Here is a 12,874-nt window from a genome sequence, read left to right as displayed (position 1 = left end):
GAATTTACAAACCTACAGTTTACAATTCCATCTTTATGTAATGCAAGCCACATTTAATAATTTGGGGGAAGGAACAACGTGACTATAACAGCTTTAAGGGGGATGTGGCCTGACAGACAACGTGGTCATGTTACACATGCTACAAATATCCCTGAGCTGACATTACAGCCATCATAAAGCATGCGTTCTAACGGCCCGACCAGGAACACCCGGCATTATCTAAAGTAATGGATCAAGGTAAAATAACAATGTTTCTTTAGTGTGTATCTATGTTGTATAGATAAATCAAAATGTACTGTGGTTCTTCAACGTCTTTGTCTGTGTTTTACTCATGGAAGCCCTCCAAGTTTGACAGGTTGGTGGACAGGTTGTTAAACAATTGAAATGACATATTTTGGCTAAGAAATACTATCAGCAGAAAATAAGCTTGACATTTGGGAACCTGTTGCTGATTAACATAGATGAATAAGTAATATAAGAGTTTGAAAGGGATACAAATCACTGCTTGTTAGTAATCCACATTTTTACCTGTTATACTATACATTATTACTTAGGAAAATGGTCTTGATGAGATTGAAATGTGTTTTTAATTGACTTATTTCACAGCCTTGGATATAGAGCGATGCGATTTGGAGAGTAGGATCAACAATACTACCCACCACACTGACCAGAATGGGCTTGACCGGCTGATAGTTAGAAGGGGCCTGCCCTTTACCATCACTTTGCACCTCAGATCTGGGAGTCAGTTCCAAGCAGGCGTCAGCACCTTCAGGCTCATAGTAGAGAATGGTACAGTACTGTGGACACAATACAAAGACCTCATTAGGATTGGAACATTCAGTATATTGTCAGCAAAGCTGTATGTATATGAATTTATATTCATGTATATGAATTTACATTTACAGTGGGGTCTGAAATTATTGACACCCTTGATAAAGACGAGCAAAAATGATATAATAAATCTTTCTAATATTTCAAGTTGCCCATTTTAATTTATAGGATTCATATTAAAATTAGCAATGGCCATCTCAGTCTCCGGACTCTCCGAACCCATTGAACACCTTTGGTTTGAATTGAAGAGGGCAGTCCATAAGAGCAGACGAAGGATATCAAGGATCTGGAAAGATTCTGTAATAAAGTCTTAAAGGATTCAGTTGATAAAGTCCTCAAACCTTCCCAATGTGTTCTCCAACTCATAAAACAATTTAGAAACAGGCTCAGTGCCATTATCCCCGCAAGGTGAGGTATTGAAAGGGATTGAAAACTAGGGTGTCAATAATTTTTACACCGACCTTTTTGAGAAAAAAAGTATTTATTGTTAAACAAAATCTCTTTCTCTCAGCAATTCTCTCAGCAGTCTTAGTATAAAATCATATAATTTCCCAATTTATTTTAGCATACAATACAGCTCAGTATTTGTATGATTTATTATATCATTTTTGCTCGTCTTTATCAAGGGTGTCAATCATTTCGGACCCCACTGTAAATGTAAATTCATATACATTAATGTAAATTCACATACATACAGTTTTGCTGACAAAATACTGAATTTTCAAGCAAGGATTCTCCAACTATCTGTCAAATCCTCTTTCTTGTGCTTTTTGAGGTGAAATGACACAAGTGTCAATAATTTCAGACCCTACTGAATGTCTACGGCATCGAGGGGAATCATCTCTTCGGTTTCTTATTTTCCTCAGTGTCTACAGGTGACTTGTCCTAAAGGCATAATTCTAATTTATGTCTTTCAACAGGGCCGTTACCTAAAGAGCAATCAGGCACCAAGTCTACCTTCAGCCTGACTGACTCCGCATCAAAGACAGCCTGGAGTGCGTCCACTACTAGTCCTCCTGGGAATGTAGTCTCTCTGTCTGTGTCCTCCCCTCCTGATGTCCCCATTGGACTGTACTCCTTGACCTTGGACCAGGGCCAGAAAGTCAAACTGGGGGAGTTTGTACTGCTGTTCAATCCCTGGTGTGCCAGTAAGTCAGAGTGTTTCTTTGCACTATCATTAGACCAGGGAGCTCTGTAACAGATCTCGTCTGTAATCTGCTTGTCTATTTTTCTTGGCTACAGAGGATGCAGTATACATGGAGGAAGAGAGAGATAGGCAGGAGTATGTGTTATCCCAGGCTGGTCTCATCTACAAAGGCACAACAAAACGAATCAAAGCTTCCCCATGGACATTTGGCCAGGTATGTTGTGGTGCTTCCACAGAATAATACATTATATAATGTACATGTAGCATGCATAATTGGAATCTGAATTAGTTGAACTATGTACAGTATGACAAGCCAGGATGAATGTATATTTATCCCTGTCTTCCGGTTCTCCCTCTGTAGTTTGAGCCTGGGATGCTGGACATCTGTCTGAAACTTCTGGATGAGAATCCTAAATACTCGTCAGATGCCGATGCAGACTGTTCTGGAAGGAGAAACCCAGTTTATGTGACTAGGGTGATCAGTGCCATGGTAAGTGTGAGCACTGAAGTACCAGGATATGGCTGTGCTCAGACTAAACATCAGGCACTATTGACTGCAATACATCAATATAAGAAAGTTATGATTTTATCCTTGTGTGTCAGATCAACAGTAATGATGACAAAGGTGTGCTAGTGGGGAACTGGTCAGGTGACTATGATGATGGCGTGAGACCCTCTCACTGGACAGACAGTGTTGCCATACTACATCAGTGGGCTGATAACTGCTGCCAGAGGGTTCGCTATGGCCAGTGTTGGGTGTTTGCTGCAGTAGCATGCACAGGTAAAAGAAAAATAACTTTGTTCAGTTCCATTGTTTATGGGATTTTTTCAATGGCGAAGCAACAAATTCAGTACCAGTCAAAAATAGGGCTATATTCTGTATACCACCACTACCTTGTCACAACACAACCGATTGGCTCAAATGCATTAACCTCTATGGGCTAGGCGGGACGAATTCGTCCCACCTACGTAACAGCCACTTGAAGCCTGTGGCGCGATTTTCAAAACCTTAAAAATCCTATTACTTCAATTTCTCAAACATATGACTATTTTACAGCTATTTAAAGACAAGACTCTCGTTAATCTAACCACACTGTCCGATTTCAAAAAGGCTTTCCAACGAAAGCAAAACATTAGATTATGTCAGCAGAGTACCAAGCCAGAAATAATCAGACACCCATTTTTCAAGCTAGCATATAATGTCACAAAAACCCAGAAGACAGCTAAATGCAGCACTCACCTTTGATGATCTTCATCAGATGACAACCCTAGGACATTATGTTATACAATACAGGCATGTTTTGTTCAATCAAGTTCATATTTATATCAAAAACCAGCTTTTTACATTAGCATGTGACGTTCAGAACTAGCATACCCCCCGCAAACTTCCGGGGAATTCGCTAACATTTTACTAAATTACTCACGATAAACGTTCACAAAAAGCATAACAATTATTTTAAGAATTACAGATACAGACCTCCTCTATGCACTCGATATGTCCGATTTTAAAATAGCTTTTTGGTGAAAGCACATTTTGCAATATTCTAAGTACATAGCCCAGGCATCACGGGCTAGCTATTTAGACACCCGGCAAGTTTAGCACTCACCATAATCATATTTACTATTATAAAAGTTTGATTACCTTTTGTTGTCTTCGTCAGAATGCACTCCCAGGACTGCTACTTCAATAACAAATGTTGGTTTGGTCCAAAATAATCCATCGTTATATCCGAATAGCGGCGTTTTGTTCGTGCGTTCCAGACACTATCCGAAATGGTAAAGAAGGGTCGCGTGCATGGCGCAATTCGTGACAAAAAAATTCTAAATATTCCATTACCGTACTTCGAAGCATGTCAACCGCTGTTTAAAATCAATTTTTACGCCATTTTTCTCGTAGAAAAGCGATAATATTCCGACAGGGAATCTCCTTTTCGGCAAACAGAGGAAAAAAGGCGGGGACGGTCGGGTCATGCGCCTAAGCCCAGAGTCCCTTGATCGGCCACTTGAGAAAGGCGATAATGTGTTTCAGCCTGGGGCTGGGATGACGACATTCAGGTTTTTCCCGGGCTCTGAGCGCCTATGGACGACGTAGGAAGTGTCACGTTAGAGCAGAGATCCTTAGTAAAAGATAGAGATGGAAAAGAAGTTCAAGAAATGGTCAGACAGGCCACTTCCTGTAAAGGAATCTCTCAGGTTTTGACCTGCCATTTGAGTTCTGTTATACTCACAGACACCATTCAAACAGTTTTAGAAACTTTAGGGTGTTTTCTATCCATATGTAATAAGTATATGCATATTCTAGTTACTGGGTAGGAGTGGTAACCAGATTAAATCGGGTATGTTTTTTATCCAGCCGTGTCAATACTGCCCCCTAGCCCTAACAGGTTTTAAGAAGGAAAGAAATTCCACAAATGAACTTTTAACAAGGCACACTTTTTAATTGAAATGCATTCCAGGTCAACTACCTCATGAAGTTGGTTGAGAGAATGCCAAGAGTGTGCAAAGCTGTCATCAAGGTAAAGGGTAGCTACTTTGAAGAATCTAAAATCTAAAATCTATTTTGATTTGTTTAACACTTTTTTGGTTACTACATAATTCCATATGTGTTATTTCATAGTTTTGATGTCTTCACTATTATTCTACAATGTAGAAAATAGCAAAAATAAAGAAAAACCCTTGAATGAGTAGGTGTGTCCAAACTTTTGACTGGTACTGTACATAAAATAGTGAATGTATATATTTGTCTTGAAGCTGCAAGTACTAGAATACATATTTTGTCTGGTTATGAGGCAAGCCCTTTAACAAGATTATTTATAGTGCATGGCTTCAATGGAAACTGTCAGGACTGTAATCTGCAGCTACTTGTAATATCTTCAATGCCTTTCTTTAAGTGCCAAGTGATAGGAAGGTGCTGATGTGTGACTTCTTCTGTCCACAAGTTTCTCGTGCTCTGGGTATCCCGTGTCGAGTGGTTACTAACTTTGGATCCGCTCATGACACGAACAGCAACCTACTGATTGAGTTCCTGTATGATGAGGATGGAAATGATATATCTGATGATTCAGTATGGTGAGAATAATACTATAAGCGCTACTGAAACAAAAATGCTCTATATGATTGTGAAACAATGTTACAATGTACCTGTATTATACACTTTGTCTCAGGAACTTCCACGTGTGGGTAGATAATTGGATGGCTCGTCCTGATCTTGATGCAGGCTATGATGGCTGGCAAGCAAGTGACCCCACACCACAAGAAAAGAGTGAAGGTGATCCTGCAAATGTTAATGCACAAAAGTTATATTTCAAGTCAGACATCACTGTGTGTATGAAAATGCTTCATAGATTAAGCTAGTACTATTATCACGGCCAAAGCAAGTAATGAATTAATTCACACTCTAAGCACAGGCCTCTTAGGTGTCTTAGAATGCGATACTATCTGTGTGATATGCCTGTTACTAGGTATTAATCCACTCAGCTGGGAGTATCTAGGTCACTTGTTACACTATCTACATCAACTCATTTAATGTAAGGTGCAACCAGTTAAGATGCATGGTAGTCTGATGTAGGCCTATCTTCACAGATATCCAGAGACAATTGTTGAAAGGGAAACGTTTTATGATGTGTTACTTTGTCTGGCATGTACTCTCACAGCAATTTTCAATGCGCGGTAACATGATCACATTTTAAGTTTGAACTCAGTTGACAGCTTGTCAAGGAGGCAGTGCAGTACAACAACCCACTCCATGTCCTTGGTTATTCTATCTGACAGGAGTGTTCTGCTGTGGCCCTGTCCCTCTGAAAGCCATTAAAGAGGGGGAACTAAACCTGAAGTACGACGCCCCGTTTGTGTTTGCTGAGGTCAACGCTGACGTGGTTGAGTATGTGAAGCTGACCAATGGCAGGATGGTAAAGATGGGGGGATCGTCCATGGAGGTGGGGCACTTTATTAGCACCAAGGCTGTGGGCAGTGACGAGAGGCACGACATCACACACCTATACAAGCACCCTGAAGGTAGGCCACATGTCTGCAGGACACATAACATCAGACTAGTCTTTGTAAATCTGTGCTAGAGCTGCATTATAACTTCTGGTGGCTTTCAGGTTCTTTGCAAGAGAGAGAGGTCTATGAGAGAGCCAAGCATCACAATGAGCTCCAGCAGAAAGGACAGGAACCAGGCCTGAAGGTGAAGATCAAGGTGTCCCCTGACATGGACATTGGGGCGGATTTTGATGTGTTTGCAGTCATCGCAAACAACACAGAGGCTGACAAGACGTGTCGTGTTATGTTTTATGCCCGAATTGTGTCCTATGATGGCAAACCAGGTGCCAATTGTGGATTTATTGAAGACTTAACCATGGAGGTTCCCACTGGAAAAGGTCAGGTTTCATTCGTTTTACTTCGTGCCATCTACAGTATTAGCCAGAAACATGGAATGTATGTTTTCCTGACCCTGCTGTCTTCTGATCTGTAGAGAAGCGCCTTCCCTTAAGACTGGAGTATGTTGACTATGGTGACACCATAACGTCAGATAGGCTGATTCAATTGGTTCTTATTGTCATCGAATCAAGTCCCAGGGAATTCCACAAGGCAAAGAGGACCATTGTGCTGGAGAACCCAGATATAGCCATTAAGGTATTGGTTATTTTCTTTACCAATTCTTTGTAGAAATTGGGATGTTAAATCAAATCATTCAAAATGTTTCCTTTCCTCAGATAAAGTTGATTACTTTTAGTGTAATATTTACATTACCGTTCAAAAGTTTGGGGTCACTTAGAAATGTCCTTCTTTTTGAAAAAAAAGCAAAAAAAGTGTCAATTAAAATAACATCAAATTGATCAGAAATACAGTGTAGACATTGTTAATGTTGTAAATGACTATTGTAGCTGGAAACAGCAGATTTTTTATGGAATATCTACATAGGCGCAGAGGCCCATTATCAGCAACCATCACTCCTGTGTTTCAATGGCACGTTGTGTTACCTAATCCAAGTTTATAATTTTAAAAGGCTAATTGATCATTAGAAAAACCTTTCGCAATTATGTTAGCACAGCTGAAAACTGTTGTTCTAATTAAAGAAGCAATAAAACTGGCCATTAGACTAGCTGAGCATCTGAAGCATCAGCATTTGTGGGTTCAATTACAGGCTCAAAATGCCCAGGAACAAAGAACTATCTTCTGAAACTCATCAGTCTATTCTTGTTCTGAGAAATGAAGGCTATTCCATGCGAGAAATTGCCAAGAAACTGAAGATATCGTACAACGCTGTGTACTACTCCCTTCACAGAACAGCACACACTGGCTCTAACCAGAATAGAAAGAGGAGTGGGAGGCCCTGGTGCACAACTGAGCAAGAGGACAATTACATTAGAGTGTCTAGTTTGAGAAGCAGACGCCTCACAAGTCTTCAACTGGCAATTTCATTAAATAATACCAACAAAACACCAGTCTCAACGTCAACAGTGAAGAGGCGACTCCGGGATCCTGGCCTTCTAGGCTGAGTTGCGAAGAAAAAGCCATATCTCAGACTGGCCAATAAAAATAAAAGATTAAGATGGGCAAAAGAACGGACACTGGACAGAGGAACTATGCCTAGAAGGCCAGCATCTGTACGCCTATGTAGATATTCCATAAAAAAATCTGCCGTTTCCAGCTACATTAGTCATTTACAACATTAACAATGTCTACACTGTATTTCTGATCACTTTGATGTTATTTTAATGAACAAAAATGTGCTTTTCTTTCAAAAACAAGGACATTTCTAAGTGACCCCAAACTTTTGAACGGTAGTGTAGGTATTCAGAGAGGGTATAATCAGCATGTCTAACATGTTCTCCTGCAGCTCTTGGGAGAACCCAGAGTAAACCAGAAGCTGTCTGCACAAATCTCACTAGAGAACCCTCTACCAGAACCCCTGCAGAACTGCTTCTTCAGTGTGATGGGAGCCGGCCTCACAGATGGAAAAATCCTCATACAGAAGTATACAAACAGTGCTGACACACTGGATCTGTTCAATATTAGCTTGATAGCTTTTTTAACCACTAGTCAGCAAACAATCTCCAAATATGGAAGTACAGTACAGTTGTAGTACGCATGATTGTAAACTCACTTCAAGGTCACATATCCTTCTCACATTGAAAAATACTAGAGCTCCTCTCATATAGCCTACGAGTAAACTCGGCTCTCTGCCTACGTCACTGTATCCATTCCCTCTCATGACCTTCCTGTTCTCTCCATTCTCCCTGCAGTGTTGGAACGGTGGGTCCAAAACAAGAGGCCAAGTACACAGTGGAATTCTCACCTACTAGCATCGGGTCCAGGACCCTAACGGTAGACTTCGACAGTGACAAGCTGAGCAACATCAAGGGATACTTGAACATTGAGATAAAGGAATGAATAATATAACAGCCAATGACACTAATGCCATGATTTGTTTTTAAAAGAGATTTGCCACATTTCAATTGCACTGCCTTGCGGTATTTGATGACATTTGTACATTTGCATGCTGGAGCACTTAGATGAGCATTTGTAATTATTCACGAAATACAAATATTTGATTTGTTTCACAGAAATGTGAATGACCTTTTTACATCATTTGTAAATGCTGTGAAACTCCATTGTTTTACATCAGATAGCAACAAATCTGTCTGAACTGAATCAGAGACAAGTGTTGTGTAAAGCCACCTGTCGGAAGACACTGGTAAAAATATAAACAGACTCAGTGTATCAATGTCACATTATAAACCAGTCTGGACAGCTTTTTTTCCAATTGTTCAATTTTATTTGTATCCATGGATTTGTTTTATTACTGAAAAACTACCGCTTTAATACATCATCTGCAAAACATCATTAGTTGGGGCAGATGTCCTATTACATTCTGTAACATTGGCAAGCACTTATCTCCCAGGATCCATAATCCAAACTAAAGAGATCACAGAAATCAGATTGTCAACCATTGTCAACCATTGTAAAACTGAGTTAACGATTGACACCTGAGGAAGGAAGGACTGCAGCAGTGACAGAATTAACCATGAAGCAGTTCAGATTCTGCTACTCTGTCAAGTCTGAATAATTGGAGGCCAAGCATAGTCCTGAAAAGCATCAGTCTGCTAGTTAGTTTGACACTTGTACCAAGTGATGCAATCATCTGGGAAAGAGCAGAACTCATCAAAGACCATTTTATGGACACGTGTAAGTCAGTGTCTCCATCTGCCCCAAGTTTGCTCTAATAACTTCTATCAACCACATGTCTGAGGGCTAAAATATTTCACATTGGATTGAGAAAAACTACCGCATGGTTGTAATGGTATGGACTGACGATTGGTATGCATGACAATTCAAAACATGTTTGATGACAGACCTGAAAAGAAGGATACTGTTCGGTGTTGAGCTGGAATTATGGAAGATGAAAATAATGTCACAACCAAAATATAACCTACATAGAAAAACACCCCCCCCCCCCCCCCAACATTACAAAATCAACCAACTTTAAAGCCATTAAAATAAATGAGATGCATCTCTTCACAAAGATCTAGTGGGTGTGTGAGCCACCATCCCACCATACGAGCACAAAAACAACGCAGAAAAATGGGGATTGGCTGATGGCCAACACTTCTCTTCTTTCCAACGCAGAATCAGTTAGCTGGCGTTCGACTGGCATTCAGAATAAAAACAAACAGGAGATATTTGTCCAAGCTGGTGGAACGGAATCGTCAACAACCATTGTCTCTCCCACCAGGGATGTCCCCAAGCTTCCACTGTCCCTCTGAGTCTCTCCCTAGGGTTCAGTAGGTTCAACAGTGTGTGCCCTGGCAAGAGGTAGAGTGTGGCAGGGAGCTCAGTCGGTGGAGAACAGGTCTCCAGCAGAGGGTAGAGGGGCCAGACCTCCCGTCACATTGGGCAGCAGAGAGAGGTCAGGCAGGCTCTGGATGTGGGACTTGAGGTCCTTGCGCACCTGGGTGACCCGTGCCAGCTTCTGTTTGAACTCCTGCAATACAAAGAATGCTACTGATGTCAAATGGTACACAGTTCAGATGGGTTCACTGCATACTTCTTCTAAAGAAGCCAAGTAAATTACAAAGCTGCTGTAATTTGATAATGGGAACATAAATATTTCCACATTCTAATTGCTTGTTTGTAACAAGAGAAAAGTAAAACAGTGATTTAGATGGTTTAGACATGCCTCCAGTTTCTTCTCCCTCTCGGTGAGGGCTTCCTTCTGGCTACCGATGTACTCTGTCAGCATGCGCGCCAGCTGCCTCCTGTCCTCCAGCTCAGCAGCCAGACGTCCGTTATACTCAGCCAGCAGTAGACAGGCCTCGTCCACCGTCTTGGACAGTTTATCAGCTGCCTCCTTATCTATAGGGACAGGGTGAGTCAAGTCAAACAGGGTGGAATGTTGCCTTAAGGACAATATCGAAAACTATTTAATTCACCAAATTTAAGTTTGAAAAAAAATAATCCCTAGGCCTACAATACACATTGAGTTTGGAGATAGGCGGGGACAAAAGTTCACCTGTGCTCCAGATAGCATGAAGACTCCCTCAGGACTTACCAGTGATCTTCTCCAGCAGGGACACATCCTGCACCTCCTGTGGCAGAGAGGCGATCTTCTGGCGCACAGCAGCATCACCCGAGGCAGCATTCTCTAGGTCCTGCAGGGCTTTGACCAGCTCCTCCGTCTGAGGGGAGAATGGGGGAAGAAGTGAAGGGTGTGTGAATACCAAAACTCTGGGTATCAATCTCCAATTTTCAATCTGGAGAATGTTTCTAAAACACAATTCACAACCAAAGTACAAAAACGAGAATTTTCCAAATCATGAGTCCATTGGACATCTATGGATCACTGACACCTAGTGGAGAGTTGGGAGATAATTACAACTAGTGTGAAAAGCTGTCACATTGCAGTGTAATAAGCAAAGCACTAGTGAATGGGCTAAAGACATATGGCGTTGTGTTAGTTCTGTCTACCAGCTGTGGCCCTGAGATGTCTGAATCCTGTGGGGACATGTGGCCCCTGTAGTCATCATCTTCTTCCTCTTCTTCCAGCTCCTGGATTTTCTGATAGGTCCGTTTAGGGGCCTTCTTCTCTTCTGTAAGAAATACCACAGATTTATACAAAAACAACCAATTGGAAGTTGATGTTGCGTGGGAATTCTGACATCCAAATACACACATATACACACACACATATATATAGGAAACATGCTGTCACCAGTAAGTAATTTAGTAAAGCTGAACTGCTACATCAGTGATAACCTAGGGGACTGACTGTACCTGTGGGTTGGTGTTGGGGGCTGTTAGAGTCTTCGATGGCGAGCTTCAGCTGCTGGATGAACTCTACCTTGTAGAGGCTGCGCTCCTGCCAGATAGTGAGCAGCCTGTCCATGGGCCTTCTACAGCCATCATCAGCCTCTCTGAGGGAGAGAGAGAGAAAAAGAGTGATTCATCATGATATTCAACTCTCCCTAGCCAAGCAACTCAATAACTTATTTGATTCTCTTGGTTATGGTCTTGTTATACTGCTGTAGCAGTAGCAGTGTACTCCACTTACCAATGTTTAGAAGTAGGTTAATGTCTTACTGATGTAGCTAGGCCAACCCTCCAATGCAAACATGGTATACTAAAACATAGGCCTGCAGCACAAGTCTCTTTACGGTACATTTCAGTGCAAGAGAAAAGTTTAGCTCTGAAACTGTATCATCCCAGACCACATACCTTGCAACATGAGAGCAAGCATCAACAAGGACCGTCTCAAAGTCTTTGGCGAACTCTGGACCTTTCTTCTTGCTGTTTTGAATCACGTCATTGGCAAGATAAAGGAAAGTCAACTTCCTGCTGCTTTTTGCTGATAGACAAATACAGAAAGTAGACAAACTAAATAAGTGTTTGGCATACTTCAAGTGACATTAACGTTTCCGTGTGTAACTAGCTGTGGTAGACAATATTGTCGAGGTGGCAACATTCATAAGTTCTCTCACCTTTCTTCAGTTCTCTGTGCCATACTTTGACGATGAGCGACGAGTGTTTGCGATGATGAATGATCCACAGAGACAGCGTCTGAACGCTCTGCTGAGAGTTGCTGAGCTCCGAAAGCTTCTTCTCCAACGCAGACTCAGAAAATGATGACATGATGTGCCCAGAGGTCTCTCTTTGATATGCCTCACCCCACAACTGTTTCTTGGACGTTAACTAAGGAAACTAGCAATGTCATCAAAAACAAAGTTCCAGCCAGTTAGCCATGCAACCTGCTAATGTTATGCATGAAACACCCTAACGTTAACTACCCAAACGTCTGTTTGTCCATGCTTCTCGAGTCTTCCTTAATTTAACTACCTACAAAAACGTGTTAAATTATGCAATCGCCTTTACATTAATGAGTTCGCAATCTAGTAAACGTGTTTACCTCGCTATCTAACGTTAACGTTATAGTATCTATTTACAAATAGCCATCTAGAAAGTCCTAGCTAGATAGCGTTAGCCTAGCGAGTTAGCTAACCTATTCACTGGCTTTGTTTTCTCTCTAGCTACTCTAGGATACTAGTTGCAAGTTCATTACCAATACATCCATTCACAGTCTAGTAAACGTGCCGTTTCAATACACATACATGTCGCTATACCGTCACTCCGTCAGCCAGCTGTCTTTCTAAAAGTCTCTGGATCTCTTCAAAGATGGCCGCTTGACCTTTCACCCGACACAGTCACACGGTACAAAATCTGTTCAAAAAACGTTGCAGAGCAACTGATGAAATTAGATCATTACTTGAAATATTATAAAATTATTGTCACGTGTAGCTATATTAAACGACATACAATTGCATGCAAATTAGCTAGCTAAATCAACCGCTGTCGGTCAAGTATCATCCTGCTTAGCTGGGGGGGAAACGACAAAGATAC

General features: G+C 41.3%; 2 protein-coding genes across 2 annotated transcripts; one reads left to right on the top strand and one right to left on the bottom strand.

Moving 5' to 3' along the window:
• The first annotated feature begins 121 nt into the window (after positions 1-121).
• On the top strand, positions 122-8,722 carry tgm2a (transglutaminase 2, C polypeptide A). Its single transcript, XM_014135480.3, has 13 exons — positions 122-237; positions 607-789; positions 1,752-1,979; positions 2,074-2,192; positions 2,340-2,468; positions 2,582-2,759; positions 4,918-5,047; positions 5,143-5,246; positions 5,750-5,992; positions 6,082-6,357; positions 6,453-6,613; positions 7,821-7,957; positions 8,227-8,722. Exons 1-13 carry the CDS (start codon positions 228-230, stop codon positions 8,372-8,374), a joined length of 2,046 nt encoding a protein of 681 aa, XP_013990955.1. The 5' UTR covers positions 122-227; the 3' UTR covers positions 8,375-8,722.
• A 2,339-nt stretch (positions 8,723-11,061) lies between these two features.
• ct077 (CT077 protein) lies at positions 11,062-12,186 on the bottom strand. Its single transcript, NM_001141455.2, is given in 1 exon segment — positions 11,062-12,186. A coding segment is annotated over 1 exon segment (204 nt). The 5' UTR covers positions 12,110-12,186; the 3' UTR covers positions 11,062-11,905.
• Positions 12,187-12,874: the final 688 nt, after the last annotated feature.

This window comes from Salmo salar, chromosome 13, assembly GCF_965601325.2.
Source record: "Salmo salar chromosome 13, fSalSal1, whole genome shotgun sequence".
Taxonomy (NCBI): domain Eukaryota; kingdom Metazoa; phylum Chordata; class Actinopteri; order Salmoniformes; family Salmonidae; genus Salmo; species Salmo salar.
This window is presented reverse-complemented; position numbering and strand designations above follow the sequence as displayed.